Source organism: Cyprinodon tularosa, unplaced genomic scaffold (genome assembly GCF_016077235.1).
Source record: "Cyprinodon tularosa strain WSP-4 unplaced genomic scaffold, ASM1607723v1 ctg154, whole genome shotgun sequence".
In the NCBI taxonomy this organism is placed as follows: Eukaryota; Metazoa; Chordata; class Actinopteri; order Cyprinodontiformes; family Cyprinodontidae; genus Cyprinodon; species Cyprinodon tularosa.
In genome coordinates, this window is record NW_024038375.1 from 2,851,985 (window position 1) to 2,878,011 (window position 26,027).

General features: G+C 37.4%; 1 protein-coding gene across 2 annotated transcripts; it reads right to left on the bottom strand.

The window, feature by feature from the left end:
- Positions 1-1,590: 1,590 nt before the first annotated feature.
- rad18 (RAD18 E3 ubiquitin protein ligase) lies at positions 1,591-26,027 on the bottom strand. Of its 2 annotated transcripts, XM_038279813.1 has the most exons (6): positions 25,913-26,025; positions 25,546-25,606; positions 16,360-16,491; positions 14,534-14,660; positions 9,239-9,283; positions 1,591-4,054 (listed from the first exon to the last, which is right to left on the bottom strand). In XM_038279813.1, exons 1-6 carry the CDS (start codon positions 25,994-25,996, stop codon positions 3,955-3,957), a joined length of 549 nt encoding a protein of 182 aa, XP_038135741.1. In that variant the 5' UTR covers positions 25,997-26,025; the 3' UTR covers positions 1,591-3,954. The 2 variants fall into 2 exon arrangements, with proteins under 2 accessions (XP_038135741.1, XP_038135742.1); XM_038279814.1 differs by lacking the exon at positions 9,239-9,283 and having other exon boundaries at positions 25,913-26,027.

Sequence of the window (26,027 nt, forward strand, 5' to 3'; positions counted from 1 at the left end):
TTTTCAGATAATGGATTATACAGCGCTCTGAGATGTTCAAAACCTGAGATATTGATTCATAACTTAACAGAGGTTTAACAGAAGAGAGTTTAAAAGCCATTAGCAGTGCATTTTTTCTATGAGTTTTCTTCTAGGTTTGTCAATTAAATATAGTAATGCAAAGGTCCACCAAACCTTCCTGATTTCTTTGTAATAAACTAATGTGTTGTTTTTTTTACATATGAAATGGAAATCAAAATGTTAAGATTTGATATAAGGAACAGAAAGTGCAAAGCACTATAAACGGATATCAATATTCTAGAGTAGAATTTTAACTGTAAATATAAGTGAACACGATTGTAAATTAAAAAAAACGTACAGGCACCCTTCATGATTTATGCTATATGTTTGTTTTATGTAAATATTCAAGATTTTCAACAACTTTAACATTAGACAAAGATCACCCTAGCTTGCACATACTGGAGTCTTAAAATTAAGCAGTTCTCTTATAAGAGGGGGAAAAAAATCCTATTGCACATGGCCATAAAAATTACCAAGTGCGCTGTGATAAATCTTCAGGGTGGCCACAAAACAGTCCACAGTATGAGTCCAATGAACCTTAGTCCTCTCTTGCCTTAGTTAATGTCCGAAAGAAACTAGGGCCCACATGGCAGAGTTCCCAGATGAAAAGCACAGCTGAGTAGAAGGAACATAAATGCCTGAGGAAAATCTTAATCATAAAACTTTTGGAAAATATCTTTCGGACTGATGACAAAGATAGATCTTTTTTAAAGGTGAGTGTGTTCAGGTAACTGCATTTCAGAAAAGAAACATACGAGCAATTATGGTAGTAATGTGATGGATTGGGGGGGGGGGGGGGGGCTTTGAAACCTCAATATCTGAAATATAAATTGTTTTAAATAGAAGTCTGAATTTTGCTGTCAAATAAAACAAAATACTCAAGGAGCTCCTCTTATGCTAGAAGCATTCGTATGAACAAATTTGTTGTAAATCATTGAGTGATTTAGGATAAAATGTTACATTCGAAACGTTTCTTCTATTTCTAAACATCTCTCAGGTATGAGCAAATTTGAGTGCGTAAGACTTGGCGTAGGAATCTTGCGCAGTCAGCTGTTATCCAAACCTAGTTTTTCACTAAATGACTACATGTGTTTTTTTTAGAGGTCCATTTACACCGTCACAAAACCTACAGCTGGCATGTCAGTATTTGTTGTCATTTCGTCAAAAGAGAGAACAATCAATGAGATCTATGTCAGATCAAGCTACTAACATCTGGAGCAGAAAATTCAGCATTGGTGCTTGAAATGCTCATGTCTTAGTCTAAAGGTAAAACATGCGTTGAGTTTACTTCTGGGCACAATCTTGAATTTATCATTACACAAAACTATTAAAAGTAAAAGTAATATTTTTTTTTTCCTAGTCTCAGTGTGGAAGGTTTTGGTCTGTCTGAATTTAAGAACTTAGTTTGAACATTTTTATGTTGAATGAGAGAGATGGAGAGTGCGATGAGGGGATGGCAGTATGCAGACATGGTGAACATTTTTCCAGAATATGGCTTTGCGTTGGTTAATGGAGAAGTCTTTCACACCGTTTTAAGATCAAATTTTTTTGTTTCCATTTTTACTTCTATTACAATGCAACCACAGCATTTGCAGCTAATTTATTCCCCACTGATTGGTTTTACACAGATTTACAAGTCTTGCTCTCTTTACAGTTCTTATGAACATGCAATCACTTACACAAAGGTGGACTGCATCAGGTATGCAAGGATCATTTATGATCATTAACTGAAGAAAAAAAGTTGGCAGAATCTGATGTATATTCAGAAGAGCCCACAGTAGGATACAAAAATGTTGCTCAAGGCCCAATGTCTCAAAACAAACCAGAAAGTTCACATTACACAGAAAAGGAACAAAAGACAACTTGGAATTGGTCCACTTAAAGTCCTTACCCGGATCTGAATAATCTAAAATTTAAATGGAAGTCAATTTTTCTTAAAATAAGTGACTTTTTTCTTGTAATAATCAGGTAAGTCAGATACTTCGCCAATAGAATAAGACAATGCACATTTAAAATAAGAAAAAAACAATTGCATTCAATTATTTCAAGTGCATAACATCGAATTGGCTTTTTTTGAGAGCAAAAATACTCATTCAAATGGAAGATTATCATTTACTTATCAAATGAAGAGTTAATAAAAGTTATTCTAAACATTTATTTTCAGATAGTTTTTGCCGTGCTAAACTGTTAGGATATTAAACAGACCCATCATCCTAAAACTCAGGTAAGTGGCTGATTAATACAGTTCCTCTACTATGTCAATATAAATACTCCAGTAATTCCACATATTTGATTGCAGATATAGCTGCTAATTTTCGTCAAAGGTTTAGGGGCGAACAGTGACACAGGGCCATATAGGTTGAAACATTAAAAAAGGAAATCACAAAGGAGACAAACCCCTTTTCTCATTGCTGTTTATAGTCTAAGCTTAAATAAAGATCTGGGAAGTTAAAGAACACTCAGCTGGGAGGATCATTGATCTCCTGTATCACATTGATCTCTCACCAAGACATACAGTACAGATTGGTAAACCTTCCTTGAAGAAATGGAAGGAGCCAATTGTCTCACAAAAGGCTGAAGTCTGAGTGAAAGAAATACATGTTTAGATACTGTAAAACAGAGATTAATGAACCTTATGGTGGACGAGTGATGAGATGTCCCCTATGTCAATACCATGAAGATTCAGACAGATAAGGTGACTTCAACTTTGATGCATTCTATGGATCTCTCCCAAAGAGTAGGCTGTGCAAGATTGATGACATCGCTCCATGCTTCACTGCTAGGCAAACTGAAGCTTTTAGGGAAAACAATTTAGTCATGTCACTTAGATTTCACTAAAAAGTTACAGTGCAGCTTATAATACGAATGAAAAAGTGCAAGAGAAAAGGACTTTCTGGCAATAGGAGGGCAGGGTGAAAGGCTTTTCCTCTGTTCCTATTAAAATCTACTGATATGTGTGTGTCTGCTTTATCTGAGCAGGATCGCAGCAGTCGGACCGCCATGTGTCTGACTGCAGGCTAGCTCTGTTTTCAATCAGGGTCGGCTCCCAGACGAGTTCCTGCCAACTCTCCTGTGCACGCACACATAAACACTCCCTCCTGTGTTTAAGAGTTTACACTCTGCCTTGTCCTAATTTGGGGTTTCCACAACCTTTGCATTTCTTGAATTAAAGTGACCTCGGTTTCTTTTTGTTCAATGAAAACAATCAATCTGAAAGTCGCAAATTAGCTGCAAACTTTTAAATTGCAAATGACATTGGAAATGTGTACTGCATGGCTCCGTGGCAAAGATTTAAAAACACGTGAGAGACTTTGGAGATGGAGGTCAGAGATTAGCAAATAGATGGACATTTGATGAGAGAAAGAACATGGAAATGTGCCTTTTGGAAAAATCCTTAGTGTTCCAGCAGTTTTATTTGGGTATAGGCTGCAAATTACAGTGGAATAAACTATGGATTAAGTGGAGGGAAAAAGATACTTCTGTGAAATAAAACTCCAACAGTAAGCTTTTTCAGAGCAAGAAAAGCTGTAGTTAGAAAGATAATTAGATTGAAGCAAATTTATATAAATGAATAATGTTAAAGTTTAACTCTGACAATTAAACCTACAGCAACTACAAAGTAATTCTACTTGAAATACTGATTTTACAGCTATTGTCTTTCTGAATAAACATGATAAAATACAAAAACAGCTCAATACTGAACACATGAAAACAAAATATGATAAAATACTATAAAATTTATTACACAAAATCAGAGTAAACAGCAACATCTGAAAGTTAAAGAAATGCTTGTCATGTGCCCATTGTTTCAATTTAATGAAAACTTTCCATCTCCTCGACATCATCTAAAAGTAACACTTTACATTATCTAACACTAAGTCACCACACACTCCTTCATGTTTTACGCCTTCGCTTGGCTGTACCAGGCGATTTTTCAGCATTACTGCCTCTGGAGCTGGACGGTCGCTTCTGGACTGGAGACTTCACTACGTCTCTGTGAATGAACACATTTGGAGGGTTAGGTTTTCTTTTTCTTCATAACATGTAACATTTGTATATATGTAACACACACATATACATTTATACAAATACATATGTAAAAAAAATGTTGCTTTTGATGCATTCTGATTAAACTTTATGCTTACAATTTCGGCTGAAAGTGTGAAACCCACCATATGCCACTGCATCAAAGCACAGAGAAAAAACAAAAACGAAAAGATCCCATCACAATACAACCCCAAGCCCTTTTAGTCATAGCCCTAAATGTTGCACATTCCCGTGATGGTCCCAATTCCTCGTTGCATGTGGGGGTAGTGTATATAACGAGGGGTAGCGGGTATGAATCTAGCCCTTAAAGTGAGGAATTTCAGATGCTGGCTTGCCGGGAAGGACCAGACACAGTCTCACAGAAACCCTGCGAGTTCACGACTCTACGGAAACCGCGGCAGACCAAACCAGATGACAGTGCGCATTCAGCTCGGCAAAGAACTCATGCTCTTCCTCAACACTGAAGTCCTCAGACATTTTTCTTTCGTTGTTTCTTTCTTTGCACAGGTAAACAGCACATTTCTTCTTCTACGCTTGCATTATCGGCAGAGCAGACGCTGAATGCGCACTTTCATCTGGTTTGGTCTGCCACGGTTTCCGTAGAGTCGTGAACTCGCAGGCGCGCGCTTTTAGGAAATCCTATACACTAATGTTTAGGCTCTAAAAACATTTTAAATGACTTCGTTTCGAGTAAATTATGGACGCTACCCACTCAGGACACTTGGAATACATTGGATGAGCAGTATGGAGGAATATTGACACGTTTTTTGTGGACTTTTATGGACCTTTCTGCCTCGGGCGCTATGGACCTCCATTATTTGAATGTCAGCAGACAGCAAGAAGCCTCCCAGATCTCCAGATGCATTTGAGATATCAAAAAAGTACTCCAGAGTGTTGTTCAGCATGGGGGTGAGTAGAAAATGAAGGCTAATCATGTTTTGGGTGTACTATTCCTTTAATCTCACCAACACATCTTCCATTGAGGAAGCAGAGCTAGGGGGCTCTGGGTCAGGTTCCCCAATCTCTGGTGCTGAGGTCATTGAGGTGGTTAAAAAGCTCCTCGGTGGCAAGGCCCCAGGGGTGGATGAGATTCGCCCTGATTACATTAAGGCTCTGGATGTTGTGGGGCTGTGTTGTTTATCGCATCTCTCAAACATTGCTCCAGGGACCCAAGGCACTAGGGGCGGCCAGGCCCCGGGGGGTCAGGCCCCGAGAAGCAGCCGCGAGGAACAAGCCAATAACAGCCCGGCATCCACCCCCGAACACCAAGCACCACCAGTGCACCGGCAAGCCCAAGCGCCAGCCAGCGGAGGGAGGGCAGGACGGGGGGTATGGGCTTCGCACTTAGCAGAGACATGACATGTTCTTGGGGGAAAAAAAACTCACATGGCCTTACTCACTTCCTCCCCATCAATACCCCATTCGCCCCTCCCTCCAAACCCCTTTGGGGAGAGCAGAAATGACAGCCCCAGCAACTGCCTTCCGCCAAGACCGCGGACCAGGCGGCTCACTCTTCCTCCAGGCCCCAGACTCCGGGCGCCGGGACAGCCCTGGAGCAGGGGAGGGTTAGGACATCAATTGGTCAGTGTCTTTGTTTAAGGTAAGAGATGAGTCCTTCTAGGGCTAAATTAAAACCGCTTTTTTAAAAGTCACCTCAAAAACTCTTTAGAGGCTCCAGACTTCATCCTTTTCAACAATCTCATTTTCTCTATCTTAAATTTTAAGTTTTTAAAAATTGCACGCCACTGTGTAATTATGTCCTATGGTTTTGAAATTAGCATATTTATTACACTAGAAATTTTCAGCTGGGTTTACTAATCACTTTTTCAGAATAATAATAGCTGATAAAGGAAAAGGATAATTAATCAAGCTCAACTTAACCCCCTTTTTTCAATTACAGGTTCCATTTTTTCTTTTTTTAAAAGCTTCATCTCTCTTATGGTGACGTGTATCTTATGTACATACATAGATACTTAAATGTGAACTAATTTACCTAGCAGAATGTCACCTATGCAGCAAGGGGTGTTCTCTATTCCTAGGGAATCCCTGACCATTGTTGCTTCAATTCCAGAGTGTGTTGGTTGTTGGTGAGGGCTAGTGGTTAAAAGTAAGGGCTTAAAAAAAAAAAAAAAAAAAAAAAAAAAAAAAAAAGTAAGGGCTTATGGTTGAAAATAGGGGGTGCATTGAGATTAGGCCTTTTGTCTGATTGGTGTAGGAAGGTATCAAGTAATGTTAGTATAGATAAAATGCAGGAGTATCTGACAAGTTTCGAAGCAGTGACCACTGATATGGTAAAACATTATGCATACAGGTAAGGTAATTAACATCCATTACCTCTTGACACCTTTAACTGCCACCTATTAATGTATTGGTAAAACTGGGTAGTTCGTAAACATTTTACCCTCAAGTTAATCTGTTAAAGGACATACTGTAGAAATGAGCTAGGTAACATGAGTGAGTTTGACAAAGGGCAGTTTGTGATGGCAAAGTTCAGTGGTGGTTAGGATTTATTACAAGTGGTTCTTGGAAAGTCAACTGGGGAATCAGTGACAGGTGCCTGGAGGGCTGAAGACTTTATTTGGACGTCAAATTCTCCAGATGAACTACTATTACTCAAATAGCTGTAGAAGTTATTGCAGGCTATGTGTCAGAAAACACAGGATATTGCAGCTGTTGTGTAAGGAAATGCATACTGTGGCTAGAGTGAAGCCAGGGTTCCCTTGCTGACCCTTGTCTACATCTAAAAACATCCATGAGTAGGCACATGAGAAAAGAACCAGGTTCTGCCAGAGCTGATTATTCTTTAAATACGCAGCACCAATTTAAGTTTCAGACTATGTTAACCCTTTAAAAAAAATAATATTCTCTCCAATAGTTATGGCTTTTTTCGTTAGAACAAGCCCTCAAGTGGAAAGGGTTATATTTACCATCTTTCCAAATAAAAGTTAATTAACGATCTATAAGAATGTTCTCAAAATGTTTATATCTTAATGGTATAAATGACTCTAAATTCATATACCCCACTAGGGGTATTAAAAAGAATGCATTAAAGTATTTGGCTTAAATAATAAAAAATTAGTCTTGCTAGCTGTAGGGGTTCATGGTAACAAGTATACCAGTGTTCCTTTAGGTTTAGTGATTAGGGATGGGTCAGTGAGATTTTTAATTTCCAGTTCATGGAAAATGTTAGCAAGTTCCGGCTATAACCTGTCATGTACCCTGCATTTCAAATGACAACAGAGATACCCCATTGCATCAGTATCTGACGCTCAGGAGGCTTTACCAACCATCAATGTTTGACGGGTTGGGAGTGAGACTGCATTGCATTAGTACACTGTGAATAAGTCTTTTTATTCAGCTCACAGAAGCCATATGGACTATTTATACAACATTGTTTGATAAAAGTGAGTACAAGCCCACCAGTTGCAGACTTGCAACAGAAAAGTTTATTAAAGGAGAATCTAACACCAGTGGCTGAGTTACAGATGTATTATTGTCTGGCACTTCCTCAACTTTCACCAATCTACAGATATCAAGGCTTAGAAATCCAAAAGGGACCCATAAAATCAGTGTTTCATTTGTTGAACTACTCCCAGCTACACATGAAGGGGCCTCTGTTCAGCTGATTCCATTATAGATGTATGCAGCACCCTTCAGCCTGAAGTAATGTCTTGAAACCTTTTTATCTCAGCTCTTTGGAAGGAAAAAACCCATTCCAGTGAAGGAATTTTCATCAGAAGACCAGGTGTTGCTCGAAAAGAAAATAAAGTGATAAGGCATCCAAATAGGGAGTGTTCCTGGTGGGGTAAGGCAAAAGGATGGTGCTTAAGCTTTATTTGATAAAATTATTATTTGAATCATTAGCCCAAAAGGAAATGAGACTACTGGTCATATACTGAAAGAGAATTGGCCAACCTAAACTTGATATAAGGGCCAGAGAAAAAACAGAGCATTTATGTCAATATTGGTAGAACCTCCCTCTACCAAAAAAAAAAAAAAAAAAATTAAAGACACTGCCTTTCAGTTTGTATTTGGTCCACTTCATTTGAGTAAAACTGAAAACAGCAGTGAGAAAAACTTCACAGATGACATGATGACATTTTCTGTCCTGAAAACACCAATGTGAGGATATGATTCAGTGTCCTCTGATCGTGGTTCGCAAGTTAATGAGCTTTAGGTTGCTGCAGTAATGTATTTGTGGCCTTTGGGGATAAGCAGATGTGTGATGGTCTTATTGAACTGTCAAAATCATTTGATTAAAATAAGAGCTATCTATCTATATACATAAGAATCAGTGCTGTCAGTCTTCTGACTAACAGAACTGATTGTCTAGGCTATAAAATGTAAACTTTTTAAACTGCATTGGCAGCAACACATCTGATGATTTTAACTTCACAAACTAAAATAGCAGATTTCTTTAAAGATAAACCCTCATAAAAATATGACCTTAAGGGGGAGACAATGAAAAAAAAGCCTGACTGACAACTTTTCAGGTTGAAATTTTCAGGGGGGTGAAATTTAAGGAAATATGGGAAACTGGGAAACAACAAAGCTTTCTCCCAGCAAGTCTATGACTGGGTCACAAATCAGCAGGGCTGCAGAGGGACAATATCAATTCAATGACAGAAGCTACTGAGAAACCCACAAAGTAGCTTTGGATAATGACAGCTACTGTAACTTGACTCATGACAGCTAATTTGACTCATGGTTTCTTTCTGCTGAGCTGCTAGAACAGTTTTTAATACCAGTTGTTGGGTCACCTTCTGCAGATCAATCTGATACAAAAAAGCAGGGACAGTATTGAGACATAGAATCGACAACTCTTAACGATTCGGTATTTATAGGATAAATGATTCCCTTCAAAAAAGCTTTCTAATGTATTTCCTAATAGCTTTTGTGTTTGATTAAACACTTAAAGATATGCAGCAGTCATACAGATGGGAGAATGTACAATATACTTTATTTTTTAAAGCAAAGAACTTGAAGTGAAATTCTGTCTCAGCATTTGGATTTTTAAAAACTGGAGTGAAAGTAAAGTCAGAGGCAGCAGAAAGATTTTCCAGCAAGCTGTAAGCAGAAACAGGACTGCATTTATTTAATATAATTGATCAAAATTATAAAAAGAACTTACTCAATGTTTAGAGAAGATTCTGGACCAAAAATGTCTGAAATAGAACTAAAAAAGAAGAAAGAAAGAGTAAGAGAATGAAAAAGATGTAATTTACAAGTTCAAATTTGCTGCCTTTAAACAAAAAAAATGATGATACGATATACACCTAGGTAGCTTTTAACCATGATCCTTTAACCATACCAGATCTTTTAGACCAAGGTTGTGGTATTTAATCACCCACAGAGGGAACAGGACAAGTTCAATAGTTCTATTCTAATTGGCAATGGCATACAGTTTGAGCAATACATCAGAAAACAACTTGAAGGGATGTGAAAAGAGAGAACTCTTTAAGGTTAAACAAAAACCACTATAGTCATCCAAGACTTACATTAATGTCCGTTTCCACAACTGTTTACACCACAGCTTAATTACAGACGATAAAAAACATATCTCTAGGACTTTAACATTATTTAGCACATATATCAGAAGTGTTATGTAATTGTAAAAAATTTGCCAATAGATGTTGCCAAGGTAAAAAGGGGGAAGGAGATCAAGATATAACAAATATACATCAGTTGTTTATTATGCCGAACAACAATCTTTAGCCAGGAGCAAGAAAAAAGTACTTTACTTATTTCTTTTTTCCCATTGGTTAGATAACCTACTCACCGAGACATTAACATATTTATGATTAACACCAAAATTATTCACTGTAAGTCACATCATATAATACAGGTCCTTCTCAAAATATTAGCATATTGTGATAAAGTTCATTATTTTCCATTATGTAATGATAAAACTTGAACATTCATATATTTTAGATTCATTGCACACTAACTGAAATATTTCAGGTCTTTTATTGTCTTAATACAGATGATTTTGGCATACAGCTCATGAAAACACAAAATTCTTATCTCACAAAATTAGCATATTTCATCCGACTAATAAAAGAAAAGTGTTCTTAATACAAAAAAAGGTCAACCTTCAAATAATTATGTACAGTTATGCACTCAATACTTGGTGGGGAATCCTTTTGCAGAAATGACTGCTTCAATGCGGCGTGGCATGGAGGCAATCAGCCTGTGGCACTGCTGAGGTGTTATGGAGGCCCGGGATGCCTCGACAGCGGCCTTTAGCTCATTTAGAGTGTTGGGTCTTTCGTCTCTCAATTGGCTCACTGACCATGGTCTCAGTGACACCATGGACAGTAAACCATTTACCGGTGGTTTTGGCACTGTGAGCAGGTGCCAGGTCGTGCAGAAAAATAAAATCTTCATCTCTACAAAGGCTTTCAGCAGATGGAAGCATGAAGTGTTCCAAAATCTCCCGATAGCTGGCTGCATTAAACCTGCCCTTGATAAAACACAGCAGACCAACGCCAGCAGCTGACATGGCACCCCAGACCATCACTGACTCAGGGTACTTGACACTGGTCTTCTGGCATTTATTGCGTTTCCTTCTCCCCACTTTTCCTCCAGACTCTGGCACCTTGATTTCCAAATGACATGCAAAACTGAGCAACAGTCCAGTTTTGCTTCTCTGTAGCCCAGGTCAGGCGCCTCTGACGTTGTTTCTGGTTCAAAAGTGGCTTGACCTGGGGAATGCAGCCCATTTCCTGCACACGCATGTGTACGGTGGCTCTGGATGTTTCTACTCCAGACTCAGTCTACTGCCTCTGCAGGTCCCCCAAGGTCTGGAATCGGCCCTTCTCCACAATCTTCCTCAGGGTCTGGTCACCTCTTCTCGTGCAGCGTTTTCTGTCACACTTTTTCCTTCCCACATACTTCCCACTGAGGTGCCTTGATACAGCACTCTGGGAACAGCCTATTCGTTCAGAAATATCTTCCTGTGTCATATCCTCTTGCTTTAGGGAGTCAATGATGGCCTTCTGGACAGCAGTCAGGTTGGCAGTCTTACCCATGATTGGGGTTTTGAGTGATGAACCAGGCTGCGAGTGTTAAAGGCCTCAGAAATGTTTTGCAGGTGTTTAGAGTTAATTTGTTGATTCAGATGATTAGGTGCATAGCTCGTTTAGAGAACTTTTTCATGATATGCTAATTTTGTGAGATAGGAATTTGGCGTTTTCATGAGCTGTATGCCAAAATCATCCGTATTGAGACAATAAAAGACCTGAAATATTTCAGTTAGTGTGCAATGAATCTAAAAATATGAACGTTTAGTTTTATCATTACATCGTGGAAAATATTTAACTTTATCACAATATGCTAATATTTTGAGAAGGACCTGTACTGTAACATTCACCAATATTGTTAAACATATGGTCATATTGCTAATATTATTTTGAATAATATTACAATCCATTTCATTGCTTCGTACATGTTTTTCCAATCTATTTGTGTAATCATAAAAAAGTAAATCAAACCAGCCTTAAAGAACATGCTTATATTTTAATGCACTTCTATTTGGGAATCTAATTTATAGCATTTCAACATATCTGCTTATTACATTTTTAGAGACATATGAGATGTGTAATTATTAATAGTTTGATCAATATTTAGTAAACAATGAAAGAGACATTTTGCACAGCATACTGACTTTAAACCAGTGGATGTTTTGTGATAGAAAAAATTAATGTAGTTTAAAACATAATAGAACTGAGGAGGATATTTTAGACATCAGGGTAAAATCTAAATGGCTGATTTGTTTGATTGTTGCAGCACTTAAAACAGACAGGAGGCAATCAGTATTAGATGAATGGTTCGGTGAGTGCTAATGTTGTCTGTAATTTGGGGCTTTATTTACCTTGGATTATTGTAATTACCCTCTGAGTAATAATTAAGCTTAAGAGGAAATAATTGCAGGAATTCACTGTAACACTTTGCATCTCTGGATAGAAGAGAAAATAACTAATTAGCTCAGACATCTAAAAACCTTGGCTTGGGTTCTGAAAGAAAAAAAAGCACACATTGTGTTTTTTATGTTTTTTATTTTGATACCAGTGGTAAATATAAGGCACATCTGTACCTTCGGCTTTAGGCACAAATGGTCAAAGATGTCAGAGACTTTAATGATTTAATTGTGATGATGTCAAGCTACTGCTCAGATAGAACATTTGTTTGTGAAGATGGGCTTAAGACCAACCTTTAGAAGATTTTATAAGTGTTGGGTTGATTTTTGAGGTTGTTTTTTCTTTAATATATGCTACTTTAAAATGATACTTTTAAAAAAAAACTGCAAAAGATATCACTTTAATGTGGAGTTGCAACTAACGATCATTTTGCTAATCGATTAATATGTGAAGTATTTTTTCTATTTATCGATCGGCCCAAAACAAGTGAATTGCTAATATTGCACTGACCCATTTAAAAGTTGATCAAACAAGACGGCATAAGGTTACTGGTACACCTTTAGGTATGCAATAGATGTGCTTAGCTGAACATTAGGCAGTAAGAGTTTATTCTTCTATTATTATCATATAAAATTTAGGACAAGTGGGTTTTACTTAAATAAAAAACTATTTGGCGGCTCAGTATTCCAGACACTATAAAACCCTTTTTTGAAATTTAAATTTAATTGAATGATAATTTAGGGAAAGCATGGCTCTTTCTTCGCTCATATAGCAGCACAGACCTATAGCAGCAGGGTTTGTGTCATTGGTCTGGGATAAAGGTAGTCATTTTTGATCCTTTCATTTTTCTATGTGAATCTGTGTAGCAGTATAAAAAATAACTATCAAGATATAAACACCACACTTGTTGAAACAGTAAGGCAAATAATCAATTTGTTAGCAATATGAAAATAATTTTGGCAGCAGAAAAAAGAGGAAATAGAAGTCATAATGTAAACAAATAGAAGTAATGATGGTGTTTTGTTTTTAAATGAAGCAATCTTATTATGGCGTAGATTTAAATTTTTGGTTTTCAGAACAGAATATGCTGAAACAATTGTACATTTTTTCAGTGTCATATAAAATAACCGAATCCACAGCAAAACATGCTGTCTAGATTACAGCCTACAATAAAGCCCAGTTCTGTTTTCAAAGAGTATATAAATCATGGGCGTAGGTTTGCATAGGGACCATAGGGACATGTCCCTACCAAAATTCTGAACCGACCTAATTGTCCCGACCAATAATTGGATGTGAGCAACATGTTTATAATTTACAGCAGTAGTTGTTGCAGCAGTGGCTTCTTTTCCTCTTGCAGCTCCTCTGCCTGGTCTCTCCTGTCCCTTTCATGTAGCAGCGCATGGAACTGTGCTGCGCTGTTTAACTCAACTCTCATTGGTTATTCTGCCTTAAGTTCCGCCTTCTCTCTCTCTGATTGGCTGTTTTCTAGTCCGCGTGTGCTTGGAGCACAACATTGAAAATTTATTCACACTAGAATGCAGCGTTTAATACAATTAATATTAGGCTACAAAACTAGTCCCAATAAAAAAAATGAATATCATGTACACTAAAAAACAAAAACTTTTTTTTTCTTTTATAAAACGAAATATTCTGAGTTAGCCAGGAGTTCTGAAAACTGCTGGAAAAATGGGCAAATAAAGGCTGTAAGCCATCAACATTTCTGATTCTTAGCCACAGCCAACTAAAAAAGAAAATTTGAGGGTTTCCTTTTTACCGATATTTAGTTGATATTACTGTTTTCATTGTTTGTTTTTATTTTTACAATTTTGATATAATAACTGATCTAAGTGGGTTGCTCTGTGGGGAAAGGCACATTTTTCATTTATATTACTGTATGTTTTAAAGTCTCTATACTCCAGTTAATGATGAATCACTCACTAAATTAGTTGACGATTATTGAAATAATCAATTAATATGATTCATTTTTTTCAGCCCCAGATGAAATACATGAAATATCGCTACACAGAGTAATTACAGCCCAGATGTTCAACTTTTATAGTGAAGTTAATATTTTAATGAATGTATTATTTTGCCTGATATAGAGAGAGAATAGTAGGTACAAATATTAGAGTGGGGTTTAACTCTGCACAATTCTATATCTTCAAAAGAAAATACTGTATTTATCTTCTCTCTTAGTCGTTCAAATGAAACCGTTTTCAAAGTGGAAAACAGTCCTAATTCCACATTCATCAGAGCCGGTGATACTTCAACATTGATAAACAGCATCTAATGAGTGTAGAGCTTATAACATTTTTATTAATGGAGCAAAATGTTGTTTTTCTCTTTTAACAATGAATTCCTCTTATCAGTACGGATGCTCACATCGAGCATAAAAAAGGGCATGTTGCATAGCACCAATGACACCAGACCAATAGTGTCCCTACCAAAGTTCAAATCAAACCTACGCCCTTGATATAAATCAAACTATTCATTAGGTGGTACCTCACCTGCTGATGGACACATCACTGACACTGGGGCTACATGGCAGCCCTAATACTGTTGCAGGCGAATCTTCATCGTCTTCCACGTTTTCGACCTTCACCTCTACAGCATGGTTTGCTTCTGCACCATGAACTGCACGAAATACAAAACAATTGATTTTGGTGAGTAATTTGGCATCTGAATTCTTTTTTTCATTTTGGATAAAAGTGTAACGACAAAAGTCAGTATGAATTTTGACTTTTTAATTTTGGCTTTCTGCAAGGCGCCATGTGCAGCTAAACATATAAGTGTAAGTTCTATTAGGAGCATTCAAGCCCCTGAACTCATCAAGGGGATTTTGCTGGGATACGAGTCAATGCTTTTTGCACGGGAATTATCTGACTTTAATCTGCAGCGTGACAACTACTGCCGACAAGTTTGAGAAAATCTTTTATTTTTTCCAAAATAAACTTCTTTATATGTAGACTCTCCTAAAAGAGTTGGTATGGAATAACAAAAACATAAAATACATAGTCATAAAGTCCTCTTTGATTAGGAGGAAAGACAGACTAACGGCTGATAAATTTCTCCTCTCCGTGATTACAAGGTTTAGACAGTACCAAGTGTCAGTCTCCAGTGCATTTTTGAAAAATAAGAAATTGAAGAAATAAAGAAATAAGAAATAAAATATCTAGTTTATGGTTTAAACTTGATAGGATTGATAAATATTTTATTAGACAAATTAGAAACGCTGTTAAAGCTCCTGTCACACCTTGATGATTTAGCCAGTAGTATGCCTGACATCCCAGAATCTTCTAAAACCCTGGCATACTCTGAACTTTGTATTTTTTCAATTTTGGGCATATACATAGAGGGTTTATAACGAGTCCAAAACTTATATCCCTATGATGGGGATGAAGTCTGGAGGAGAACTGACTGTTTCCTCCTGTGAACCCACTTTTATACCAAAACACTGCCAATACTCCATTACACGGTAACTGTACGTTGGAAACACATCAGATCCGTTGATATGCGTTGGAGATAAGTTCTTGATAAGTTACGCATAAGTTATGCACAAGTTATTCATACGTTTTGGAACATTTAGACACCACGATTTATGTGTAACTTGCACTTAACGTGTGTCGACGATCAGATAACTTAACAGTAACTTATGCCACACGTATGGCATACGCGGAGAGATTTTTACGTTGAGAAATTTTGAGCTCAAAATTTCTCAACGTGCTTACTGTATGTCCATGTGTGCCAGCGTGTTTCAGCGTTCTTCAGCGTGCTCATAACTTTTACAAAACGTACCCATATATTATCCAACATATGCCAGCGTTTTTGCCAGATTTTTCGTATTTTAGGCATACACTAGCTAAATCGTCAAGTTGTGACAAGGGCTTAATGCTGTGATGTGTACCTGCTTTAGTTTCTAATAGATTTCACTTTAGGGGACGTAGTGGCGTAGTGATTACTGCAGGGCGCTTGTGCTCTAAGAAGTTTGCAAATACCTGGTTTGATCCCCACAGCCTGCCCACTGGATCCCTGAGCAAGACCCTGAACCCCCGATTGCTCCTCATTGCACCGCACAGTGGCAGCCCATTGCTCCCCAAGGGGACGGATTACCATGCAGAATTGAATTTCTCCATTGTGAGATCAATAAAATAAAATTATTATAATAAATTGCACAAAGTCAGACTATGCATTTAACTCCGGGGGATCTGTGTAGAATTTTTTTTCCCAGTAGAGCTTTCTTAAACAAAGTTTTAACTGAAATAAGCCAATTAGCTGAGGGTGATTTTATAGGCTCAAATGTAAAACCTAGTGACACTTTTGCCTTGAAGATTACCAGAAGACTGTGATGCTTGGGCTTCTTCTTTCTCCACCTTCCCCTCCTGTTTAGCACATGTTTGGTGTCTGGTCTGCATTCGGCCTCGGACCTGTGCAATTAGCCGGGAGAAGTCACTGCTGTGCTGCTTTCCTGTGGAGACAAAGGACATTAAATGACAACAGAGAAACCCGTGTGCATTAAATAACAGTAAAAATTTTTGTCTGTTAATGCTATAAACGTAATGGCTCTCAATAATTGAGGAGGGAGACGCATAGGTGGGATGACCAAGTGCTTTTAAGGTAATGATTGGTAAAGAGCAGACTAAATTCAGCTGGGTGCATCAAAGGAAATATGGTTGAGGTTTTGAAAACCCTAAACAAATGCTGCATATTGAATGTAGGCTCATATTTCAATGTCAGGCAACTTTCTGTAATACATCAGCTCAATTGAATTAATGTCAATATTCCTTTTTGAATCCTTCATAAGGTTGAAAAGATGGACGGACTGGTTTTCTTCAATGTCGGAGGATATTTTTGTAAGTTTCAACATGAGACAGATTAGAAGATTTTGAAAAAGTATTCATACCTCACATTTCTGCTGTTTGCACTTAAATATTTCAGCTTATACAAATTCTAAAACTACACAAGTTACTCGAATAAATACAACAATAGTTTTGAAATGAAGATTTTACTTATCCAGAGAAAAGTCTTTCTAAGTCAATATGTGCCCGTGCAAAACAGTAACTATACTCCTAATCCAACAGGACAAAAAGTAACTGAAAAAAAAATAACTTGGAATAAGTCTTTTAAATCTTTGTGGGGGAATTTTCATCCAATCTTTTTGGCATAGTAGTTTTTAAGCTTGCACTCTTAAATGTTTTGAAGCATAAGGGCCTGATTAACCCTCATTTAGTAACTTTTAGTTAGCTGAAAGTTCAGATTTCAAAGATAATTTGGTCTTTGCTTTTTGGGGGGCCTGGGATCATTGTATTTCTCATATGTTTAAGCAACATTTTCTGTTATAAAGCCAAAATTCATGAATTATTTGTCGTCAAAATCATGGAACAGCAAGGCAGCCTCAGAACCTCTTACTACCAGCAGTATGATTCACTGTCAGAATGATTAATTGGAGGTTTCTGCAAGATCAAATAACACACACACCTTTCAGAAAATTACATTTTTATTTCATCAGTCCACAGTATGTTTTCTCTTTTCTCTCCCTAAAAGACAGTGTGTCTTTTTATCATGTTTTTGAATAAAACATATACATTAACAAAGACAAATGGGCCTACACTTAGGGGTTGCTATGGATTCCTTTTAGTTCTCCTGGATGAATCATTAAAGTCGTAGGGAAGCAGCTGTTCCATCGTAGGGAAGCAGCTGTTCCAACGTTGCAGTTCCGAGTTCTCCCGAGTGGTACCCAACTTTAAACAAGTTAATGTGATTGGTCGATTATAAAGGGGCAGGATTGTTGTGGCGGAAGGTTCCCAAGCATGTTTGATTGTGGCCGGTGTCTCGGAAGCATCTTGCTAACCAGTTTGTAACCTAGTGCTAGTAGGTTCCCAAATGGGAAATTACATTGGGACCAAGTAGCACTTAGCAACGACACTGTCAAGAAACGCTATGGACAGCAAAAACATGCAAGAGGAGGAGGGTTTTGTGTCGGAGATCGTGGATGAGTCTCCTCTGTCATACATTTTTTTATGTAGAGGAGGAAAGCGGGGATGAAGATGTTGTGGAAGAGGACACCAGAAGCTTGGTTTGGTGTAGAAGGCTTACAGCCGTAAATGTTTGAGCACTTGCCTCGCAACGCTGTCAGTTCTGTTAGCTCTACGCCTGCCGAAGACACAGATGTCCCTCCCCGTGAACACTGGGACGGAACTCAATGGCAAAATAAATTATTTGTATTTCTTATTTCAACTGTTGAGTATATTAGCATCGACATATGAATCAAGATGCTATGCCCGAAGAAATTTGATTGACAGATGACCTTTGATATATGACTGGCCGAATTTAGGTGTACAAGATGACGTATAACTAACTGGCCTGCATAAAATAACAAAAAAAGACCCACAGATTTTAATACAGAATTTTTTTGAAAATAGAAATTTTCTAACTTTTGGGACAATATGGTCTGATAAAGAGTAGGTTTATATACAGTTTTAAGCTTGAATGATTTGAAATTTAAATACGATTTCCTTACGACTTTGAGGAGCTTCTTAAGTAGTTATGATAGGCCGGCCACTCTTTGGAAGGTTCACCCAAGTTTTAGGTTTTGTAAGCAGTGACTCAGTGGATTTCAAATGAGAATCAAAAATAGAAAACTGGATTTTTAAAACTTAAAATGAATAGTGACCTAAGACGAGTTCTATTAAGGGTGGTCTTACGATACTTGTCGGATGCTCACTAATAAGGCCTGGTTGTGACTTGTGAAATTAATTTCAACTGTCCAAAAAAAAAAAAAAAAGAATAATCATCATTATTTCTGATTAACCACAATGATTACTATTCTTAATTTTTCAAACACAAGACTGTGTTGGTTTAGATGGATAGATCTTTCCTTAAATAACTTCAATTATCATTTTGTTTGTTAGTAAAATATTGATATTTAGCTGATGATCTTAAGTTAAAAAGGAGAAATGTGTGAATGGCCTAATGCTATTAAACTGTATCTATTAGTGCAAACAATCTATATGAAATGTACTGAGGTTGTAGTGAAGCAGACACCCAAGTGAAACAAATACAAGCTTATTTGGTAATGATGGAGAAATAAACAGAGTATGTTTCTTCATAGAATCTTAATAATAAAACACACAGAGTGGTGACAGATGAAGAAATGACTACATGCCCAAATACTGAAATATGTAGTTCATATCAAGTATGTTTCTCCTACTTCCCCTATCCACAGAGGCAGTTCTGACAACTGTCAAACATGCCTCTCAGATTTTTTTCCCCCCAAATAAGTATTCCTGTCATGTTTTACCAGGAAAAGATCCTGGAGCGAAACAATAAAACACAATGGGATTATGTCTGACTGCATGGGGAACGCCATGATCTCTTCTACTGGATAACAGCATCCGTATGCTTGACATGAGAAAAACAATGTTCTTAAAATGAATTTGATTATATTAGATCTGATCACTGATAGAAATTAAACACTAAACATAATTGTTCACTTGCATACAATTTGTATTTGTTATTAAATTCTGTCAGCTTCAAGTTATTGCCGTGACCTTTGTGGGCTTTTTTTTTTCCATTAAAACAGGGGACCAACAGTTTTGTCAACTTGTGTGTATTTTTTTAACCAATAAATGAGCCATTTAATTTGTTTAAGGGATCCCCTTATGATTTATTGAAGTTTAAACTTGAAAAGCACTCTGAGAGCAGACCTCTGCCAAGCAGCAAATTTTGCACCATATTGTGATTTATACCTATAGCTAAAACTCACACATGATCTGGATCATAATTAGATTTTAGTTAATTGTCCCTTGGCATGAGATGCATCTTTGGTAACATTTCCCTTAAATCCTTTCATAAGTTTATAAATAAGCGATTGTCTGAAGCCTCTGGTGTTTGTTCTGCTCTCACCTTCATTCATTCTGCGTTCTTGTTTGATCAGCAGTTTAAGAGTGAGTGAGGCATGGCCCTCCTTTCCTGTGCTTTTGTCATCAGCATAATACTTCTAGACTTTGAATCCAATGCTAAAGCTGTCAATAGTCAGTGCTGCCACATTCTGGTTTAGGGGGGAACTGCTTGTTCCACCAAAAAATGTTAAAGAATCCCTTAACAAATTCTTGCATCCAGATTATGATGTGGAACATCACTAAAATTTCATGGATTGTTACTTGGACTGAGATGAATCTTTGGTTAAAAAAAAATCCTTCAAATCTGTTCAGAATTTTTCAAATTACACTGTACACAGAGGGATAAACAAACAATCACACACACAAACTTGACTGAAACCAACCTTCTTGGCGGCGGTAACAAAATAACTAATGCTTAATGCAATTAAAATAGCCTTAATTGTTACTTTTCTTTTTGGAAATTACGAAGTGAGACAAGCTAAAGCAGTATTTCCACAGACAGAAACAAATTATCTGGCCTGTCATAGTCATATTGCTCATGATTCAAAGTTCATTCTCTGTATGACCTTCCAGTGTAGCCTCTTAAAGCTCTCATCAAGACAGACCTCTGATGTGACAGGAAAGCCAAAAAACAGCAGCTGTTAACCGCCTCTAGCTGGCAATAGTCTTGGAAAGTTGATCTAATGACGGCTGCAGGCTGTGATATACAGGGAAACATGCCCATTAGAAATCCATCACCTTCAAAGTACAATTACTGCAAGAGCTATAACTTATTTGGGAAACGTAGTGCAGATTTAATGTTACAATTTTTATATAAATATTGATCAGTCAAAGGATTATGAAGACTTGCCCAAATTGTTTTTGTTATCGCAAAACAGCCCCTGACCTTTCAAGGTACAGACTCCAAGATGTTAGCAGTAGATCCTTTAAGTCCCATAAGTTGCGAGGTGGATAAAGCCACGGACTGGTTCTGTTTGCCTAGTACATCCCAAATATGCTTAAAAAAGCTTGAAATCTGTGGAATTTGGAGAACTAAAATCTCACATCTGTGCTCTCCAAACAATTGCTAGTTTTACTTCAAGGAAGGGTGAATTATGCTGTTGAAAGAGTCCACAGCAATCAGGAACTATAGTTACCATAAACTACAGTTACCTTCAAAAAAATAAAGTTCTATTCTATTCAACCCTTACGTCAGTGCTACATATCAGAAGTTGAATTTAAATTGATGACGGGACTTAATGTTTCACCAAGGGCATCTTAGTTCCTCAGCTGGCTTGCCTTCTTCCCAAAGTGCATCCTGGTCCAAAGTGTTCTTAAAGGAAACACTTTATACACTGTACACAAAGACCTACATATGCTGTAAAATGTGACTTATCAGACCAGGCCATCTTCTTCAATCGCTCCATGTTGCTATTCTGATGTTCATTTTCACATTTTTAGTTCTAACAGAGGTAAACAGGGGTCAGTATGGACATCCTGGTTGATTTGTAGCTATGAAGTCAAATAAAAAGCCAACTGTGATGCTTGGTGTAGTCCGACACCTTTCTTTTAGAACCAGATTTAACTTTTCAATTTAAACTACTGTAGCTACTGCTGTACTATAGAGAATGAATTACAAGAGGCAGTCTGGCCTCTGTAGATTGGGCACACCTGCCAAGAGCTGGTGCTGTGGAGATACTCTGACGCAGTCATCAAGCCATTACACTTTGGACCATTATCAAACCATAACAAATTTTCCTTGCCTCATTTCCTGCTCCATCAAATTTGATAACAAATATGATTTAACGATTTTGATGAAAATGGCTAACATATACCTCTCACCAATGGATGTCGTCACTGTCCATAATGCCATGTGATGTTAAATCCTGTGGTGCGGTGTCTGTTAAAGGGGCTAAGGTTGTTTCCAAGACTCCATGCCCCCTGCCATTAAACATACTTAACTTTGGTTTATCACCTGTTTTTTAATAAAAAAAAAATCACTTTAAAAAGAGGCTTGCCTGACAAAGTTAAGCAAACCAAGAAATCATTAAAAGCTAGATGCCATGCCCAGATCCAAATCAACTCAGGTGCAAATGAAAAAGAAAGTAATTGAGATCTATCAGTCTGGAACAGATTACAGAGCCATTTCAAAAGCTTTGAGAGTTCAGGGAATGACAGAGTCATTATCCACAAATGGGGAAAAGCTAGAACAGTGGTAAATCTTTGCTTCTAAATTGCTGAGAAAATATAAAATGAAGACTTTAGCTGGTCCATGCAATGTCCTGACCTGAACCATATTGAGATAACGAGGCTTAACCTTAAAAAGATTGTTCATGCATGATAGCCCCTGTGTGGCTAAATGACAACAACATTCACAGTAGTGTTGGTGTCATTTTAAATTTTGGCAAAATGCTTATTTGTATTGATTTGCGCCAAGGGTCGCTCAACCAGTTATTTGGCTAACAGGGTTATAACTTTTTAGCAAGATATCATTGTAGTTCTTGATATTTTTTTTTAAATCCTTTAATAATTAAAATCTTTATTTAAAAATAGCATTTTGTATTATCCATCCATCCATTTTCTGTCACGTTTATCCCTGCTGGGGTCCTGAGGGGTGCTAGTGCCTATCTCCAGCTATCAATGGGCAAGAGGCAGGGTACACCCTGGACAGATCGCCAGTCTATCGCAGGGCAACACAGAGACAAAATGGATAAACAACCATTCATGCATATATAGCTAAGGAGAATTTAGAGCAGCCAATTAACCTAACAGTCATGTTTTTGGAAAGTGGGAGGAAGCTGGAGTACCTGGAGAAAACCCACGTATGCACAAGGAGAACATGCGTCCATTAATACAACAAGCGATCTCAACAGGACATAAGACTTTTTTTATAAGTCATGCTCAAAATAAACAGGTCAGACAAGAAAAACCTAAAAAGTCCTCAAGAGTTCTGTGTTTGCGTGTGTGTATGCTGCTTTCTCATTCTTATTTGCTCACTCACTGTTCCCCATGCCAGCAGAGTGACTCATCCACATCCTCCTCTGATAAATCAAGAGGTTATCACAGCAGACCAGCTATTAATAGTATCCACCTCCTGTGAGTCACATCCATTCCTCACACACTTTTAAAGTTAGCTTCATAAAGTTGTTCTTTAAAAATATATTTTTTCCAATCCAACTATGTCAGCATGACTTGAATTGTGATTGTGAAACCATCCTTTGTTACTGAGGTTTCTTTTGTTTGTTTATCTTTTAGATACAAAACATCAGTCATTAAATTCAGTTTGAACCAGTTATCTAGACATGTCATCAAAAATTGTGAAACAAACTTTCCATTTCATCACCCTCTAGGTGTCAAATAATATCTATTCATTTGCAATGAGTTTTGTATTGCACAGATAAAGGGTATCTCTACAAACAGAAGCTTCCCGCACAGATTAAAAGTCTAGATATGGTTGCGCAACAATGGTGAGACGTGCAATGATTTTATATTGTGAAAATGGAACTATTCAAAGGAACAGGAATATTCTCCTATATTGTTAGGCAGCACTTTGTTTAAAATAAAAAGGCCCCCTGCTGTTTCTGTGATGCTCTGACTCTACAATGACCAAGGTAGTTTTTTTCCCACATACATTCTGACTGGAACAGCACAAAATACAAGCACTAATGCTTAAAAAAAGCTTGTGTTTTAGGAAATTGCGGAAGAACCAGAATCAAAATACAATCAAATACCTATATCTCTTTGGCTCTGCTAAAAAACCTCAAATCTGCAGGCAACAACCTTAGCCGATGTACCAAATGGGATCCCTTACCTTATTCAAAGGTAATTTCAACTAATGTGTAGCAAATATAATTTACAGGATGGAGATCAATCTTGAATCTAGACAGTTTGCATAAATATCAGAAACAGAATAATCCAAAAATACAAAAAGGAAAGCCAGAATGAAGAGTCAGAAACTGGATTTCAACCTATTTGGAAATTAACTTGAGCTGCTAAACTGCAAATATAAAGCAGCTTTAAAAGTTTTATTAAGTTTAGTTTTTTATAGGCCCACAAGTAACAATTTTTTCAATAATCTATTAATCTGCTGATTAACTGGACAAAAAAAAGTTTGATTATTTGTTGCAAAACAGAACATTTGGAGTGATAGAGCAAATAACTGCATTAAAAGCAGGCTCCTGTGTAGATGTTTTGTGGCAAAAATGTCAAATAATAAATAATTGTATGTTGATCAAACACAAACTGGTTTAATTGGAAGGCACCAAGACTTTTGCTCGGTTTTTGAAGACGTTTAGACACCGATCCAAGAGTCTCTGTCAATGCTGTTGGCTCACTCCAGATCAATCTCTAGCAGGAGCACTGATCTATTTAAGGAGCACCCCTTATTCTTCTGTATTGTTGGAGCCTTTTGTTGTGCATTGGCTCTGTGATTGGTCGTTTGAATAAAAACTGGAGTGCTTATGTGATTTCTTTGAGATGAGTTGAATGACTGAATTGCTAATGCTTGGAAGCTAAAACTGTTCAGTGATGGCTTTTGTCTGTTTACAAAGATGGCTTCCATGACCCCTCTTTCAAACCATCTGTCCTCTGTATCCAAGGCCTAAACACTTTGGTCTTCAAAGGTGTGTCCTTTGTTCTTCAGGTGAAGGTGTACAGCTGAATCTTGCCCAGAGCTGCTGGTTCTCCTATGCTTTGCCATGTAATTGTGTAGTTGTTGTTTGGTTTCTCCAATATAAGAGGCTGCACAGTCCATACTGCACTGGATCTTACACAATGCCGCTCAGCTTGGGTTTGAGTGTTCTGTCTTCAGGATGAACCATTTGTCTGTGTGTTGTTGGGTTCGAAATTCCCCAGTGTGTTGCGTTTCTAGAAAATCTTTCTGGTTTTTTCACAGCACGGACCAGAAAAGGCAATATTTTATTCTTGGCATCCTCTCTAGTGAACTTGATGTTTCTGTCCACTAAGTTGATGTGATTGGTGAATGCCGCAACTTCCTGGGTTTGGATTTTGACCCAGGTGTCATCCACATTTTTGAACCAGAGTTGGTTGTGATCCCTTCTATGTCCTGAGTTCTTCCATATAGATATTGGCAACTGGCTGAAACTGAGGAGCTCATGGTGCACCCATGTTTCTCTCTGTAAAAGTTATCCCTGTATATGAGAGTTTCATCATTTTCCAGTAGTGTCTTGAATGTGTTTACTGCCTTTGATATGGGAATGCAGGTGAAGATAGAGGTTACTTCAAAAGAAATAATGGTTTCACATGGAGCAAGTCTCAAATGCCGGACTTTGGAAATAAAGTCTGTTGCATACGTTGTGGAGTGTTTTATAATCAATGGAGCCAAAATTGCTGCCAACCTATGTCTGTAGATCTTTCCAATTGAATAACCACTAATCATACTTATCAGGAACTGTGGCACAGAACAGGCTGTACGTTTGCGTAATACCATCCAAATTTCTAGCTCACACACTCCTGTGAGACAGAAGTGGAGGCTAATCTCAAAAGGTAATGGGAAATGACTTTAAAAGCTTGTATCAGCAGGTGTAGCAGGATTTAAAATGCTCTGTTTAAAATGCACCATATTAGGTGTAAACCCTTTATAAAAGAAGTGGGGGGGGGGGGGGGGGAATTAAACCACTTACTATAAGTTAAATGCATTTCGTCAATCTCTTTCTCAGATTGGTTCTTTGAGAAAACCATTACCTGCAAGAGATTAAAGTGAAAATTAACATTTATAATTACATAAACCATAACTAGAGAGAGAACATGACTTTCAAAATATTTTAAGTAGCTTTGAATTTCAACTTATTTATTTATTTATTTTTTTTAAAGGAAAAAAAATATGTTTAGGGCAGTCCTGTACATTTTTTCCTTTGCCACAAACAAGCCGTCTGTCTTCATATGTAAAAACACTCCTTTTATTTAACAGCTATAAGCAGTACTGAAGATTTCATAAATAAACTGAAACTATCCATATTTAAATGTCTCTTTATATCAATGAATACATACAGGTCTAGTTTTCCTCTCCATCTGATTTCTCATCTTCTCATTGGCCTCCACCTCTCTTGCAATCTCCTTAACTGTAAGGAACATAGAAAGAAATCTTTGAGTCAACAGTTATGTA